We start from the raw sequence: 17,363 nt of genomic DNA, 5'->3' as shown, positions 1-17,363 counted from the left end.
CTATTTCTCAACAGCAGTTAAAAATAGCATCATTCCTTGCCACTAGATGGCGATGGTGTTCGGTGTTGAGGCATGGCTCAAATGCTTCAGGCGTTCAGTTCCATGGTGTAGTTCCACAACCTTGCCTGTGAAACCTGCTCTTTACGAGTGAATCATTTTATAACCGAATAGGCCCAAATTATTATACAACTTCAAAATAAATTGCAAGAGCTAACAATTAAACGCTTAATCAGATTTTACGTTTAAAAGCTAAGTAAATTATGTAGAGTTTAGCAGTAGGCAGGGCCGGCTCGAGACATTTTGCTGCCCTAGGCGAGATTCAGATGTAGCGCCTTAACACGACCAAATAGACCAGGATAAATGTACTTGTTTAAAATCCTAGCGCTAACGACCAAATCTATCACATTCCAAATATCTGTTTTTTTTTACATAAAAATCATAAGTCATAAATCAGTCAAAATGCACGTGTCAGATTGTGTTGGCAAACCAAGTTCTTTATAGTCTATCCAGTAGCAGTAAAATAAAACAGATAATTTTATAAATTACACTTTCAAATATACACAAATATACACTCAAATATACAGTATTTAGGCCAACCTGGTCTTTCATCTGCTTTGCTTAAATCAAGGTACATCGAATTCCAATTTACAATATGTACAGGCATCTAAAAGCTGAATTCTAAATGAGAAGATGGCAACATAACTTCTGTTAGCTTTAATGGAAAGTGTTTAATATTCTGTATTCTTCTGGTTAAAGACAATAATCTTCTGTTAAAAGACAAGTTGAGTCTCATAGAAATTCGAGTGGGAAAGCAAATACAAATGTTGTCCCGAACCACCTAAAAAATGGCAGAGATATATAGGTCTTTGATATTTTCAAGATCAAGACCACTGTTAGAAACCGCAAGTTTATTCAGCTTGACCTCCCCTCCACAAGGGACACCAAGTGGTGATTCAGGGTAATCAATAGCTCCTCCCACTATAAATAGAGGCCTAGTTAGGCCTTCCCCCCTTTGTTCTCACCACATCCTCACCACACCTGAGTGTTTGAAGGTGTTTGCCGTGTGTCTTTTGAATTCCCTTCACTGTAAGTTCCCCTTTACTCATTGGGTTATTGTTTGTTTAAGTAATGATTGTGATGGTTTAATGGCTAATCTTTACTTGTTAAATTATGTTATGAAGTACTGCAATGTCAAAGTATTTCATTTGATTTAAAGGCCATATTTATGTTTGTCAAGAGAGATATTATAATTCATCTTTCTTTCTGTCTAGAACCATGGCATTCATCATGGCAATCATCATGACAAAACAACTTTGCTTGCAAAATAAATTCAAGTAAATGAATCGTTGTTTCCTGGTGGTTTGTGGCTCCAGTAGAACCTACTCTTCACTACAACCACCCTATACGTTCAAACAAAATAACAAGATTTTAGGTTCACTGATACATATTCGAGCACGTTTATAGGCTTAATGCAAGTTATCGGGAGGTCGAAAATGGTTTGAAGTTTAAACCGATTTATTTGAACACTGAATAAACAGCAATTTGCAGGGTGACATGACGGTTAATAGACCAACTAGAGAATTAACTGTTGGGACTGCTAGGCCCATAATCAATTAAATAGTTAACTGACGTTCAGATAGGAGAACATTTCTTGAGAAATAATGCACACAAACAAAAGGTCATAAAGTTAACTGAATAAACAATAATCAACCTTTATCACTATGTTGTCAGAGGCTGCAGGCATTAGTCTATTCATACATTAGCTGCAATTTCTTCATGATAGGTTTGAAACCTCTTGAATGAAAACAAGTTCATCCAAATCAGCTAGTTCTTCTTGTCTGTCCGCTTCATCGTCTTTCCAGTGTTTGTTTGAGGTGTGTTTCGCACAAATGTGTGATTGTTTCATGAAGAGTTTCACCCACTCTTTTCATTTGGGATTACAATTCACGCTTCTGCATTCGCCCACACAGAAGAGTGACGAAAGTCCTGGCACTTTAAAAAAATAGTGTATGGAATATGACGGTGCACTCTGTTCGTAAGGTGACTGGACCGGTGGCGGTACGGTGCTACTCCCCTCTATACACCACAATGTTTTTGTCCGTCTCGTAGATCTTGACCTCGTACATTTCTCCGACCGGCAGGATCTTCACCAAGCCGTCCCAAATGTAAGCCGCCACATTCTCAGTTGTGCTACAATCACAGAAAGAGAGAGAGATTCCTTTTGCATGGTATCTCTTACTGATTACATCTTATTAAACCTTCTTATTACCATCATCACCTCCCCAGTTCCCCCCCTCTCATGAAGAAGAAAAAAGATTAAAACACTCGGTGGTCACCTGACCACGTTGGCAAAGTACGGGACATCCTTGTCCAGGTTTTTGTGGTCCAGGGGAACCATGATCACTTCCTGTGGTAGAGGAAACGTATAATTAATATACAGACCTGGGCCCAATCCCATTTCTACCCCTTACCCCTTCCCCTTGTTTTGAAGGGGTAAGGGGTAGAAATGGGATTGGGCCTCTTTTCTGATCTTTATTGTGAACTCTGCTGTTAACCCATCTCTATGAACAGTGGGTTCCACTGGTGCCTTGGTCAAGGGCACGGGCAGGAGTATAAAACTAACATGTGTGTCTTATTATATATATAACATGTGTGTCTTATTATATATATAATATATATATATATATATATATATATATATATATATATATATATATATATATATATATATATATATATATATATATATATATAGTTGCAAAGTGTAAGATTGAGCCAAGATACAGTATGTCCAACATATTTTAAGCTCAGCGGGCCACAAGCACATTCTATATACAACCTTTAGCTTTGGATACGTTAAGGAATAATATATATATATATATTTATTAATAAATGAAAATGTTAATAATTATTATGACTAAGGAATGTTAATTTCAATGAATTACGGAGAAGGGATGGGATTAAATAAGTGTAAACTTCTTCCCACCCTTTTTCGAACATGTTACAATTATCAAGTATTTATCATTTATGGATCGACTTATGCTTTCTATTTTGTTTAACATCAATTTGTGTATGATATATATTTTTTGTTTTCTTTTACATGTTCGAAATAAATTTAAATCAAATCAAATCAAGTAGCTGAGTAAATTTAAACTGCCTCAAAGTACTACATTATTGAGAATGGAGCTATACCGAATAGATAGAGAACACAAGTGTTGACTATTAGAAGAAGAGGACATAGATGAACTATGGGAGAGTCTTACCTCAATACACTCTTTGAGGTCTGTCAGGTTAATAACCATACCAGTCACTTTGTTGATCTGCACAGTCACCCAGTAATACACATGTCATTAGTCATGTCTTCGTCAGGAAGCCATTTGAAATGAGCTTCCCTTGGTTAGAGGTTCAACCCCAAACACCGAAGATGCTTAGGAGTAAAAAAAACATCCACCAAATAGCATACATTGATGAAAGGAGGCTGAAGATGCTCACCTTTCCTCGTACAGTAACTTCAGCTGGAAACAGAAAGAAAAGACTTACAAAATCGCACCATCACACTGTCTGGAGGGTATCTGCCTCAAACAATACTTCCCCTCGAAGGGGACCAGTAAGGTTGTGATATTAGTATATTAGTAGACGCACACCTCTGTAGTTGTGTCCATGTCCATTGGGATTGTTGCATTTTCCAAAGATTCTTTGGTTTTCATCGTCACTCAATCCCAAACTAAAAGGAGACAAGTGACCGTACGGTTGACTCTCTTCGTTTCACACTGGTCACTATATAGCCATTAACCTGATTCTCGTTTCTATCATTGGAGTGAAGAGAGATTGAATGAAGTAGGCTACAACAAACTACAATTCCCGAGAGCCTCTAGGAGTAACGCAACAGGCTGTACAAAAGCAAGTCCAGGAAAAGCATCAGAAGGATCATTAAACCGTAACAGTTACATTCATTAACACATGTTGTAATGTTATAAACCGAGGGTCACATTTTATGAAAACATGCTGTCGGCCTATATATCAGTAAAGGCAATAATGCGAGTCCGAGCAAACCTGTGCAATCGATGAGAAGCGCTGAAGCACTGAACTCGCGTCAGATACGCGATGCGTTCTCCCGTTTGGTGTTCGGCATTCGTGTTGGCCATCTTTGCTTGGTTTTGTGGGAACAAGAGCCTCACAATGTCTGACAGAGGATAAATCGGCTTGCTCCTAATAAGAGGGCTATGACTCAGCGAAGTGGGGGCTGTAGGGCCGCTACTCACTGATACCGCTCAGCAATTGGCTCTCGTCTGGGCGTAAAAAACAGCAGGAAAACCCAGCATGGACCGGCTCAAACGTTTCATTGATTATGAGCCGGTCAAATAAACCACCTCAAACTAAGGTCAACAAAGCACGACCACTTTGTTTTTTTTACAAAGCAGGAAGGAAAGAGTATTTCATTTCAATATGGGTTGTTATTTTATTTATATAGTTTAATACGAATCCGATCAGGTCCTCGAATAGGACTCAGATTTAAACCCTCACATTTAGATATTTTGAGTGTCTCCTTTGAAACGTTATTGTATAGCCGTTATCACACTTAATTACATTGGTGTCATTAAAGATAATAAGCAATAGGTGAGCTTTTGGCTAAACTGATTGAATCATTGGTATCTTTAAGCTTTTTACTATAATTTGATGATATGCCTTGAAATAATTATATATATGAAGTAGGCTTCATATATATATATATATATATATATTTACATTTTTGTAAAGAAAATGTATTAATTTGTTCTGACTCGGTAAATGCTCTCTCCTTGTGTCCCACTGGGTAGAATTGGTAGGCCTACTAGTTGGTATAGACCGCTCGACATTCATTTGATATTCATGCTCCTCCTCACCATAGAAGACATGTAGATTGGATTAAATGCCTGTAAATGCTTTATTGTTAGACAGTAATGGTTCTTGGTAGCAACTGACATGGTTCTTTTATTTGATTTTTGCACATTGATACATCCCAGACAAGGTTGGTTTTTGCCGTAAGCTACACAGGACATAACTGGAAATACAAGATATCGTCTAACTTCTTCACAAAATGCCTTCAATATACACACAAACACACATCCATACATATATACGTATAAAATATACATAAGCATGTGACATTTGCAACACATATTCTGTACTTATATTAATTGTTTTTACATATTCACAATTTTTCCAAAAAAGACAAATACATTGTATTCATATATGATCAATCCATATCTATTGATGTACAGATTATTATTTTTGACTGGCTTCACATTGCAAGACATATATTAAGCGATAATAGACACTTTTAACATCTTTCCATTAATTTGTCCCGCTGGAGGTTCGGACACAACACGAAGGGTTTCTGCTATTAGTAGGAATGTATCATTAGCTGCGTTTCAATCTAAAAGGTGATGCGAATCTTTAGAAAGTTCGCAAAAAAGTAATTCGAATTAGGTGCGTTTCCATCAAGTGGTTGGAGCAGAATAGGGTGATGACGTTACACGTTGATGTCGGCAGGGTTGCTATGGCCGGTCGTTATGAGGAAATCGGAAATACTGTCAGTCCTGTGTGTTCAAAGTTCGCTACGTCACAGCTGATTCGCAAAATGTGTTTCCATCTCCCATTTTGCGAATTTACTCTGTTTCTCATTTCTCAAAAACCACCTCAAGCGAGCGGATAAACTTTTTTGCGAATTGGAGGATTTTGATGCAAATTTTGGTGTTTCCATCACCGTTTACTAATTCGATACTTCAAAGTTCCCATTAAATTAGGGGGATGGAAACGCACCTACTGTTTTCCTCCTCTGAGAGAAGCCTTCCGTGCAAATGGACGCTCATCTTTAAACATCGTTATTCGCTCCATCCTCCCTGTTCTTGGCCAGCGCCATTGTTTTGGAATTTTTTTTGCAAACGGCGGCATTCCTCGCTTCCTCATGAACCGATACTCCCCCGTAGCCCTGATGAGTTCATCATCCTCAGTGTCGGGATCGTTTTCAGAGATCCTTCCAGTGGGGCTCTAGGCCAGACCGACCAGCGGAGAGAAACGCAACGGGAACTCATGACGACCTCCATCAGGATGCGGTGATGTGTCTATACGGGCGGTGTTGGCTGTACAAAGACGGTGATGGAGGCTTCAGAACGCCACCTCCTCCTCCATAATCTCCTCCAGTGTCTCTCCCTGGGTCATCTCTACGTCGCTGCTGGACGGCCTCTTGCAGCTTAACCTGTGCGCCCTCTGCCCTTTGACCTCGCCCTCTAAGGACGAGGGGGACCCGCAGCCGCCGTGGACAGCCACCTGCAGCAGGTGGGGGTTTATGGACGTGGTGGTGGTGGAGGTGGAAGCCCCGCCCCCCTCGTCGCACGATTCGCTCTGCTGCTGGGAGTGGTGCGGGCCGCGCCCCCTGGAGCACTTCCACAGGTGCTTGAGGGGCGTGGCCCGGAGGCAGCTCCTGAACTGGAAGCGGTTGGTGAAGAGGAAGAGCTGCCAGCGTTTCTTCAGCTCTGCTTGGACCTACACACACGCACACACACACACACACACACACACACACACACACATTTTCTCCAAATGTGAATAACGATCACCATGTGATCACTTCACTGAAATTGGTCGGACAATATCGCCCCACACACACACATATTCACACAAACGCAGAAAATGTTTCAGTGCCACTTCCCCAGAGAACTTCTCACCTCTCCATTGGCGAAGCAGTACAACACAGCAACCACAAACCCCTGAAAATGAGTGATGCATGAGCTTTAATACATTGCGGTCATTGATGTGGCCTACAGGATTGTCTTTAAGTACAGTAGGGAGAGGGTCTACCTGGAAGGAGCAGAGCGTGAGATTGATGAAGTTCCTAGCGTAGCGAGCGCTCCCATCCAAGCTCTCAGCATACAGCACGGTGAACACCACCTCGTGGATGCCCAGCAGAGCAAACAGGATCAGCGTAGCGCGCAGCAAGCTAACGGAAACAGCAAAGTTGAGGAACAGTAAGTGACCAATGCTACCAATGATGAGCTCATGCACTAGGTCAGGTCAGGGGGCATGCATTACATTAGGTACTTGTATTTTCATAGATTTTTGGTTGAACAAAGAATGAAGGAGGTACATTTAGGATGGAAGGACACATCCTTGTTGGCCTACAGATCACGAACAACCAATATCTCAAACCCTACCCCCTAATCATTTCTAAAATAAATGACTACAAGTGGGTGGGTGAATTGGAAATTTAAATAGGTATGTTTTCATAAGCGTGAACATACATCTAAGTCGAACTTGTTGAAAATAAAGAAGGTTTTAATGTAAAAGCAGAGAGGATAGTTTCTTTCGAGACCAAATTCTGTAAGGTTAGATGGATAAAATAATGTTACCATCCCCTTTGCTTAGATGGCTATAAATGTACAAATACCTCTCTAATACCATCTGTAAATGCAGGTAGAAATATACAATACCTGTATCTGTAGTCTGTGAACTTCCCCTGATCTGCTTTAAGCTTGGACAGGAGCAGCATCAGGATCTTGATGAAGATCAAGAAAATGATCTAGACACAAACACAAGGTCAAAACCTCAGACAAACGTGTGTTAAACACTTTGACCGAATTCTGATGAATAACATGAAAACCTAATCATTACTAATCCTACTTCTTTGTGACTGCTAAACAAAAAAGCAGCTTTTCCCCCTCATCTGTAATCACCTTGGAAGATATGACTCATCTGCATTTGGGTCGGCGGTTGTAAAGTCCACAAAACCGTGGACTTTACAACCGTGAAAAAATTGTCTGACAACATTAACTCACCAGTATAGCTAGCGTAATCGGGCCCTGGATAATCCACCAGAACCCTGGATTCTCATTTTCACCCCAGCATCTAGACACACACAGGAGAAACAAAACCATCAGTTAAGGATACCCCAGCATCTATACACACACAGGAGAAACATAACCAGCCTTCGTCATCAACATCCATGCGACATTGAGGCACATAATATTGTGGACCTCCAGTTCCACCAGAAAACTCACCCTCTGTTCTCGTACTGAATCTTGATCGCGGTCCACGGCGTCACGAACAACACTGGAGTCACTGCAGGGACGAATGAACACGATGCACATCTGTTAATGATGACAGCTGAACTATGACTGAGCTGGAGCGGAAAGGTTAAACTCCACAAAAACACAAACGTTCATGCTGTGATCGTGACTGATGCGATTACATAATCTAGTTTATGTTTTCATTAAAGCTCTATGAAATGCTCTTTTTCCATAAATGATTGATTACCGTACATCTTTTATATCCCCTGCTGAGACGACACTAATCCAAAACCTTATGTTCTCCCTCCCCTCTCTCTGTACCTCCCTCCTTCCTCTTCCTCCCTCCTTCCTCTTCCTCTCTCCCCTCTCTCTGTACCTCCCCTCCCCTCTCTCTTCCCCTCCCCTCTTCCTCCCTCCTTCCTCTTCCTCTCTCCCCCCTCTCTGTATCTCCCTCCCCTTCCCTCTTCCTCCCTCCTTCCTCTTCCTCCCTCCCCTCTCTCTGTATCTCCCTCCCCTCTTCCTCCCTCCTTCCTCTTCCTCTCTCCCCTCTCTCTGTATCTCCCTCCCCTTCCCTCTTCCTCCCTCCTTCCTCTTCCTCCCTCCCCTCTCTCTGTATCTCCCTCCCCTACCCTCTTCCTCCCTCCTTCCTCTTCCTCTCTCCCCTCTCTCTGTACCTCCCTCCTTCCTCTTCCTCTCTCCCCTCTCTCTGTATCTCCCTCCCCTCCCCTCTTCCTCTCTCCCCTCTCTGTACCTCCCTCCCCTCCCCTCTTCCTCTCTCCCCTCTCTCTGTATCTCCCTCCCCTCTCTCTGTACCTCCCTCCCCTCCCCTCTTCCTCTCTCCCCTCTCTCTGTATCTCCCTCCCCTCCCCTCTTCCTCCCTCCTTCCTCTTCCTCTCTCCCCTCTCTCTCTACCTCCCTCCCCTCTCCTCTTCCTCTCTCCCCTCTCTCTCTGTACCTCCCTCCCCTCCTTCCTCTTCCTCTCTCCCCTCTCTCTGTACCTCCCTCCCCTCCTTCCTCTTCCTCTCTCCCCTCTCTCTGTACCTCCCTCCCCTCCCCTCTTCCTCTCTCCCCTCTCTCTGTACCTCCCTCCCCTCCTTCCTCTTCCTCTCTCCCCTCTCTCTGTACCTCCCTCCCCTCCTTCCTCTTCCTCTCTCCCCTCTCTCTGTACCTCCCTCCCCTACCCAGCCTCCTTATCAAACATCCGCCTGAGGAGAAACTTTGAGCAACGACTCCTGTCCCGTTGGCCACTCTGGTCACGTTTCTACGACCGGATTATGTGTATTATCTTCTCTCCGGTGTCACACACTCTGAACTTCCACACTCAACAGTCTGACTGACCCCATCCCAGGAACATGTATCTCTTCAGCAGGCGTCTCTTGGTGAGGACGGCGGTGAAGAGGAGCGTGTGAAGGAAGATGGCCTCCACCAGCAGCCAGAAGTAGTTGCACGCCACAAAGTACTCCATGGCCACCCGGGCCACCCTGCACATCACCGCCGTCTATACAGAGGTTGAAAACATCATGCAAAATAATGATCTATGGGGATATTGATTTTTATGTGTGTGGTGGGGTGAGATGAGATGAGATGTGATGAAGTGGTGAGATGTGATGGTGTGGTGTGGTGAGATGAGGGGGTGAGATGTGATGAAGGCGTGAGATGTGATCAGCGGGTGAGTTGAGATGAGGTGGTGAGATGATAATGAGTGGCGTGCTAGGTGAACGTACCGCAGAGTTGTAGTAGGAATTCCAGCCTGCGTCGTTGGTGAACGTCCTGTTGTACAGGATGTGCAAGAGCAGCTCCTTCAGGATGACGGACAGGGCTCTCAGGATGAAGGAGCCAAACAGGTTCATGTGGATGTAGTTCCTGGTGCAGTGCAGCTTCCTGGGAGCCAGGAGACAGTGTGTGTATGATGTTTAGTCAGGCATGGTATACAGTCATGTCCTACCATCCACCACTGCTGTCCCAACCACATGCTATGGCTCTGGGGCTGGGTGAGGCTGCACACCTGTTGCACAATGGCACAGGTTGAACCAGCCGTCACCACACACACTCGGGCAGATCTTCTGCATGGACACATGGAGCGCCAGGTCATGTATCATTGTCTGCTAACTTTAACAATAAGCAGGCTTCCAACACCACCGAGCTACGTCCTTGTCTGGAGGAGCCCAGTTAAAGTCCCCACGGTGGAGTGTGGCAGCCAGTGTTTGTGTGTCTGTGTCTGTATGTGTGGGGGGGTGTTTGTGTGTGTGTGGGGGTGTGCGCACTAACCTGAACAAGGCCATGAGGAGGGTAGCCAGGGAGAGGGAGCAGAGGGAGAGGGAGTAGCCCACAAGGGACACCACTCTGAGGGCACTATGAAGGGGCACCATATCTGCCTGGAAGACACACACACACGCAGATACACACACACACACACACACACACACACACACACACACACACACACACACACACACACACACACACACACACACACATACGCAGACACACACACCCACACACAATCACACACGCACACACACACACACACACACACACGCAGACACACACACACGCACACGCACACACACGCAGACCCAGTTGGTATTTCTATTGATTTCTAATGGAACTCAAAAGTACAAATTTGAACAGAGGGATTTCAGTTAACATGTACAGCAGGACTTATCCAGCTGTCCTACGATGTTACTTCCGTAATAAGAATGTGTGAGTGGACGAAGGGTTCAGAGGGGATTCAGTATCTGTATTGCTCGTTCCTCACACCTCCTGACTCCCCCCTCCTTCCACCTCCTCTCTCCCACCTCCTCACTACCCCCTTTCCCCTCCTCCCCCCTCATCCAACTTCATCACTCCCCCCGCCTCCCTCCCCTCTCTGCCCCCTCCTCCCACCTTCTCACTCACCACGCCTCCCTCCTCCTCAATCCCCCCTCCTCCCACCTCCTCTCTGCCCCCTCCCCCCCCTTTCATCACTATCCCCCTCCTCCCCCTCCTCTCTCCCCCCTCCTCCCAACATCTCTCTCCCCACCCCTCAAACCCCCCCAGTCCCCCCTTCCCCGTCCTCCCATCTTCTCACCCTCCAACCCTATTCAGCCTCCTCCCACCTCCTCAATCCCCCCACCTCCCACCTCCTCACTCCCCCTTCCTGCCTCTTCATCCCGCCCTCCTCCTCCTCCCCCCTCCCCAGTCCCCTATCCCCCTCCTCCTCCAGCTCCTCTTCCCCCCCCCTCTCCACCCACCTCCTCTTGGTAAGGGTTTGTCCCCTGGCACTCGGACTGGTCCCTCCAGAGGTCCGAGGAGTTCTCCTTCCGACGCCAGCTCCCGTCCTCCAGACACTCCCGGTGCACACTCCTGGAGCTCTCTGGAAGGGGGTGGGGGGGGGGGGGGGGGGGGGGGGGGGGTCAGGTAAGGTTTGGTACGTTTGAGAGTATCAGGCTTATACTTCAGAATCTTGGGATTTGTTGTTGGTGATGCACCACCATTTTGTGATGGGTCAAATCCTCGTCAACGTAGTCTTGCATGAGAAACGCTCTGGCAGTTTGAGAAAAAATGACACATAATAATGACAAACATCTCACGATTAATTATTTAACAATGACCAGAAGACCATTACGACGAATAGCATTCTCCGATACTTCCAAAATGCAGCCGGTCATTGCGATGTGATGTCATTACATTTACAGGACATTTACTTTTAGGGCATTTGTCATTAGGAACCAGCCCTATAGCCATTAAGCATCTACAACATGTTCTCTCGAAGGGCTTCTCAGAAGGAGAAACTCCCCTAAAGTGTTGATGGTAAGAGGGGAAAGAGCAAGGCAGGGTGGGAGAGAAGGAGGAAGGGAGAGGGTAAGACAGAGTGAGAGGGCGTGGGAGAGGGAAAGGGAGAGAGGGAGGGCTAGGGAGAGAGTGTGAGAGAGAGGGGAAAGGGAAGAAAGAGAGAAAGAGTTGGAGGGAGGGTCCCGATTACTGTCGGCTCAGCAGCTGATTTCAATTATGAAATCTGTCAGTTTGGGCGAGTGTCGATTTGCATTGACTGAAATGTGGACATTGGCTGATTATTTGATTGCTATAACTAGACTGTTATGGTCATTTCTCCAAAGAAAGCACTAAATGAAGACAACTATACGGCGTAGAATGTAAGATTACCATTATTGATCCACGGTAGGTAAGAGGGACACGGGACAGAAACCTTCCCGGCTGGAGAATGGGGCCAACACACAAACATGTCAAAGCTGCCGTTGCAGATTCCTGCAACCGAATAGAGACACGTACAGGATTAAGACAAAGAGGAGAACGTAACGTAGTAGGCCTATGCCGTTATTTTCACATGCTTAACTTTGTTGAGTTATTTCAATTGCATATTTTACTCACCAGTTTTTGGAATCGTTTCGAGAGTTTTGATGCAGTTTTCCAAATATTGAGTCCGTTTGGCAACCAAACCCTCCAGTACAGAACCCTCCACCTTTCACGAAACAAGATGGGTTAAAAAAAGGCCTACAACACAAAATGACCCACTCATGATTAATTGACCTTTTTTATACCTTTACTTTGTTTAAATATTAGCTACAGACTCTATCCGAGCATGCAAATGCCCTGTGATAGGGTACAATATAAATATTCCATAATATTTCCTCTCATTAAATGGATGAGTTTTGACAGCACTGCAGTGCTTGTCTTTCAACACATGATGGGAGTATAATGCCAGAAAACAGGACCTGAACGCTTCGACAACTGACTTGAAAATTGTACAATAAGTATAACGTGTTTTGTAATAACAAAACTCACGAATTAATTGGGACGCTGCAATTAATATCTCTTAGTTGCAATTGTTTTTTTCCCCATTATGTTTTATGAGAACTGTGAGATAACTCTACGACTAAATAGGAAGTTACTGCAGGCCTGGTCTTAGGCCAAGACAGCGGATTAGTAGAAAATAGGTATTACATAATCAATGATTAACACACAGACAATTTCCTATTTTTCTCCAGCAACATTTATATCTTTGAACTGAGATATCAATGCAAATGAAGGTGGTGGATACATATTAAGGTTGTATATAATTTGTTTAACTTGGCCTATGTAATCTTGTTATATTATAGTGGCTTTATGTACCTTGGATGAAAGATATTTTCTTTTCGTTATTCATTAATTTGTGACATAATCCTTAGTCTATTATTTCAAAAATACTAAACGACTTTCCCTAATCCAAGAAATGCATGAGATTTCAATATGTTTTTAATGAACAATACAGAGAACCATGATTCCTTCTGTCCTAGCTTGTTATTCAGCGGCAGTTCCTGGTCTCTGGTCTCTCTACGCCATCACTGACTAACATCTATCAATCTTTCCACCGGGGTGAGGAGCTCTTTATCTGACCTCCTGAGCGTTCTGCTCCACCAGTCCTTTCTCTGATGAGCGGACCCCCTCAAGAGCACGTCAAGAACAATAATGAATGTTTGTAATCCTCCACACGAAGTATCCATTTGGAGGATAATTGTATTGTAATTACTGTCACAGATGATGATTATCAAACTGCAATACACGCATAAGTGATTAGCGTTATCATTTCCCAAAGGCAAAGGTTGAAAGTGAAATGAAGGCCTTTGAAGCCAGCATATATTTGTTTTTATATTGGACTTTAACTTGTATAAGTATTTGTCGACTGTGTTTTACTGCCGTTATTTGGGGCCTGTACTTTGAACTGATCTTGCTTGTTTTGCAGGCAACATGACGGAGTTGGTAGCATATTTTCCATATGCTTTTCTTTCCGTCATCTGTTCCCCCATAACAGGCACTGCCAATATTTGTCTTGTATTTGGCACAGCCTCTATCAGTTTCTGCAGCACAAGCGACCGTCTCTGCTTCTCTCCAACACAAGGGAGCAAAGAATTTATGCAAGCTTTAGGAAACACAAATCCTACTGTTGAGTAAATACTGAGAACACGGCTTCTGCTCTTTATAGGAATGGTGCCTCGGTGACACCGCCGTGGCCGTGCATACGAATTAAAGATGCAGTAGGCCACATTGCTTCTTTATACATCGTGATGGACAGCCGGCGTAGCCAATCAAAGGTGCTGAAACAAATATCCAAGCCAGATAGGGAGATCTGGCTTCTGAAGTTGTTGACACAAAGCAGATAAGTCTTCTTGTTTCACGCCAGATTTTGCTTTTTTCCGGTGGAACCTATTTTCAGTTGAAGTAAACTTGATTTTCAGATCACACGGTTGGTGGCCTCACACGAACAGTTCCACCATGAGATGACCCGACTAGCTGGTAGGTCCCTGACTTCTATAAACCATCAAGGATATCTGCGTAATGGAAAATTACTGGAAGGAAACATTTCTATTAGAAACGTTTTCACAGAAAGCTTCCTTGCCTCCCTGTGTGGGTTGTTCAGATCATCACAAAGATAATTTAGTATGCCAAGGAAAAACTGTGATAAATTAAATACTTTATATTTTGACTCTAAGGTGACGTCATGTGATAGGGATGTCTAACGTTGAGCTTGAGAACCCTAAAAGCTTCATATAAACTCATAAATCGTGCTTAAAAACCTTGCACCGACTTAAATTTCCTCGAACACCTAAAAAACATCCTCTGTGAGGTTACGGTGAATATTCAATTGAATGCATCTACGAACTAACTGTGTGTGTGTGTGTGTGTGTGTGTGTGTGTGTGTGTGTGTGTGTGTGTGTGTGTGTGTGTGTGTGTGTGTGTGTGTGTGTGTGTGTGTGTGTGTGTTGAACACCAGGTCAAGTCCATCACAGAGCATGAAGGTGAGCCGCGGCCCGCCAGGCAGCGGCGCGGTCACCGGCTGGCCGGATGTTTACCTGTGGGCTGCAGAGCAAGCCGAGGAGGGTCAGCAGCAGCAGAGCGTCCCCCCCCGGAGCCCCCCTCCACGACCTCCTGCCGGGGGAGGGCAGCGGCAGCAGCATCGGCCTGGTGGCGGTGGTCACTTTGGTTCCTCGTGAGGTTCTCTGAATCCTCGCGGTTGTTGTGTCTTCTCCTCCCTTTGCCGAGCGACACCTTCGTCCGCCTCAACGTCCTCACTCGAGCTCCATCCTGTTCCCGACGCTCCGCACCTCACGGTGCCTCCTCGATGACGACTTTCTCAACACGATCGGGGGAAACACAACTCGATCTAGATAGTACAGAACAACGCACAGCTCTGACTTCCCGGTTTGGTCTTCAATGATTAATCTTCACACACACACACCTCTACACACACGCACACACACACACACACACACACACACACACACACACACACACACACACACACACACACACACACACACACACACACACACACAAACACACAAACACCTCCACACGCCTCTGGTGTGCAAGAGGAAGAGTTCCTCGTCAAGCCCTTTCGTTTGAGGTCAGTCTTCCTCGTAATCCTCCTCCTCTTCCCTTCCAGCCCTCAGCAGGGGACGTTGTCCAAGAGCCATCCTCCAGTAGGGTTCCACTTAACTTCACTTCCATGCGTCTGCCGGCCGGTATGTCCGTCCCAAGTCATGGTCTCTGAGAAGGTGCTGTTGGTTGGAGACTCTCGGATGAATCCCACCGGCGCTGCACGAGGGGTGGGATGTGTCTCTCCTCCGTGAGGAACTCCCTGTTGACCCAAGCGTTTCCCCGCCTCGAAGCGCCTGTGGATCCTCAAGCACGGCTCCCCTCCTCTCCCAGGCTGCCCTCATCTAGCCAATCAACATAGGGCCCCAGGGAGAGAGGGGGCGACGGAGAGAGAGAGAGAGAGAGAGAGAGAGGGAGAGAGAACGAGAGAACGAGAGAGAGAGAGAGAGAGAGAGAGAGAGAGAGAGCCCACCCTCACTACATAACCAGCCTAACTTCGTTGTGGAGGAAATGTAATGACCCAAAGGATGGGGGGGATCACGACGATTGCTCAGCAGGCACGGTCACCGCTAGCACCTCTAGGCCGGTGCACAGCCGTGCGTGAGGACACACAAAGACACACAGTCAAGGACGTCAACAAACAAAAACTCACAGAAAAACTTGCCAAAAATTTTTAGGGTGTGTAGTTTAGACACAGGCATGTACATAAACATACACTCACTCACACACACACACACACACACACACACACACACACTGTAGGTGTATGTGTGTGTGTGTTCTCACTCCGGGAGATCATGACTCTTACCACCCTTGACACCAGGGGCCAAATCATGGGTGGGCCTGGGTGGTACAGGCCCTCCTAGATTGACAGGGGGCCCACCAAATCAGATTCATTGAATAAAAAAATTAAATGATAATATCTTTTTAAGGTTTAATTGTCTTTTCTCATACAGTATATGTCTTTTCTTGAATACATTTTTAATTCTGACTTTCGTAAAAGGCATATTAAAATGTACGACCGATCTGAAAGTTCTCTACACTTCATCATTTTATATGTGCCTATATATGCATACGCGTTTGTTTCAACTTTAAAAAAAACTTTTTTAAAAAAAAAACTTTAAAAAAAGGAAGTCGAGTCCTAAGTGGGCCGTCAACCTCTCACCGTCGTGAGGTATAGATGCACGGCCCGCTATCACTTCGCTCTAGGCTGCGGTACCAAGACGTGCCTGCCATCATGTCGGATGCCCTCGGTTAGCTCGTGTGGAGACTCCTGTTACAGGCGTGCCCCTCTCAGTCGATCCCTAGGGTTATATCTAATTTTAGGCTGGCACGGGTCGATCAACGACCGATTGCCACTAACAGATCAAGCGGACCAAACCTCTGTGTGATGCCTCACTCTCCTTATATGTCACGACCCCAGACCCTTTGTATGATGCGCCACTTACCGTGTGGATAACTGGGAGAGATGGTCCTCTGCCGGTCCCCTGGATCGTCTTGAACGGACTGAGTAAAACTGGGGCTTTAATCTCCTACTACAACACGTAGTCAGGTAGTTTTATTCAGTAAGTACAGTTTCTAATAAAGTTTGCAAATAATGCTACTGTTGATATCCCTCCGGTTGGTGCTAAATCCTTGAGTTTTCCAAGGTAGAGTAATGCAAAGTATTGCTAAATTCCCGAAAACGGGGTGAGAGGCTAGCTAAATACAGCGCGGTATTCGCCCTATGGGTTGCTCTGTAGCTCCTCGAGTCAAGGTGTAAGGAGTAGCTCTGCAGAAGCCTGAGAGCCGAATGTATTGAAGCTTGGTCTATATACACTAGTTCTAATGAGTTTATTGCATGGATAAGGTGTCTAAGCACGTCATTGTGGTTTGGCTACATCCTGTTTTGTCCATTTTGCATCTAGGTTTGGACACGTCTCAGTCAGGTAGACAGCGCCACAGCACAGATTCAGTCAGATTGAA

General features: G+C 45.1%; 2 protein-coding genes across 4 annotated transcripts; both read right to left on the bottom strand.

The window, feature by feature from the left end:
* Positions 1-1,497: 1,497 nt before the first annotated feature.
* On the bottom strand, positions 1,498-4,338 carry pts (6-pyruvoyltetrahydropterin synthase). The gene is made up of 6 exons (XM_030340916.1): positions 4,054-4,338; positions 3,645-3,724; positions 3,493-3,515; positions 3,264-3,320; positions 2,337-2,407; positions 1,498-2,190 (listed from the first exon to the last, which is right to left on the bottom strand). The coding sequence occupies exons 1-6, from the start codon at positions 4,143-4,145 to the stop codon at positions 2,067-2,069; spliced, it is 447 nt and encodes a 148-aa protein (XP_030196776.1). The 5' UTR covers positions 4,146-4,338; the 3' UTR covers positions 1,498-2,066.
* A 562-nt stretch (positions 4,339-4,900) lies between these two features.
* Positions 4,901-16,441, bottom strand: glp2r (glucagon-like peptide 2 receptor). Of its 3 annotated transcripts, none has more exons than XM_030340836.1 (14): positions 15,369-16,441; positions 14,873-15,183; positions 12,414-12,504; positions 12,189-12,290; positions 11,279-11,400; positions 10,314-10,420; positions 9,770-9,926; positions 9,384-9,543; positions 8,037-8,097; positions 7,815-7,884; positions 7,470-7,558; positions 6,841-6,979; positions 6,708-6,749; positions 4,901-6,525 (listed from the first exon to the last, which is right to left on the bottom strand). In XM_030340836.1, the coding sequence occupies exons 2-14, from the start codon at positions 14,975-14,977 to the stop codon at positions 6,148-6,150; spliced, it is 1,623 nt and encodes a 540-aa protein (XP_030196696.1). In that variant the 5' UTR covers positions 14,978-15,183; positions 15,369-16,441; the 3' UTR covers positions 4,901-6,147. The 3 variants fall into 3 exon arrangements, with proteins under 3 accessions (XP_030196696.1, XP_030196697.1, XP_030196695.1); XM_030340837.1 differs by having other exon boundaries at positions 15,520-16,441; XM_030340835.1 differs by having other exon boundaries at positions 14,873-16,439.
* Between the last annotated feature and the right edge of the window lie 922 nt (positions 16,442-17,363).

Source organism: Gadus morhua, chromosome 18 (genome assembly GCF_902167405.1).
Source record: "Gadus morhua chromosome 18, gadMor3.0, whole genome shotgun sequence".
Lineage (NCBI taxonomy): Eukaryota > Metazoa > Chordata > Actinopteri > Gadiformes > Gadidae > Gadus > Gadus morhua.
Note: the sequence above shows the minus strand (reverse complement) of the source record. Positions and strands in the feature narration are given on the sequence as shown.

What these genes read in the sequence shown, in the direction of transcription:
- pts (XM_030340916.1), bottom strand. Translation starts at nt 4,145, where the DNA reads ATGGCCAACACGAATGCCGAACACCAAACGGGAGAACGCATCGCGTAT. An exon ending in GCTTCTCATCGATTGCACAG is followed by an intron (nt 3,725 to 4,053) that starts GTTTGCTCGGAC and finishes GTCTCCTTTTAG; the next exon opens with TTTGGGATTGAGTGACGATG. An exon ending in ACATGGACACAACTACAGAG is followed by an intron (nt 3,516 to 3,644) that starts GTGTGCGTCTAC and finishes TTCTGTTTCCAG; the next exon opens with CTGAAGTTACTGTACGAGGA.
- glp2r (XM_030340836.1), bottom strand. Translation starts at nt 14,977, where the DNA reads ATGCTGCTGCCGCTGCCCTCCCCCGGCAGGAGGTCGTGGAGGGGGGCT. An exon ending in GCTTGCTCTGCAGCCCACAG is followed by an intron (nt 12,505 to 14,872) that starts GTAAACATCCGG and finishes GTTTCGTGAAAG; the next exon opens with GTGGAGGGTTCTGTACTGGA. An exon ending in CTCCTCATGGCCTTGTTCAG is followed by an intron (nt 9,927 to 10,313) that starts GTTAGTGCGCAC and finishes CCTGGCTCCCAG; the next exon opens with GAAGCTGCACTGCACCAGGA.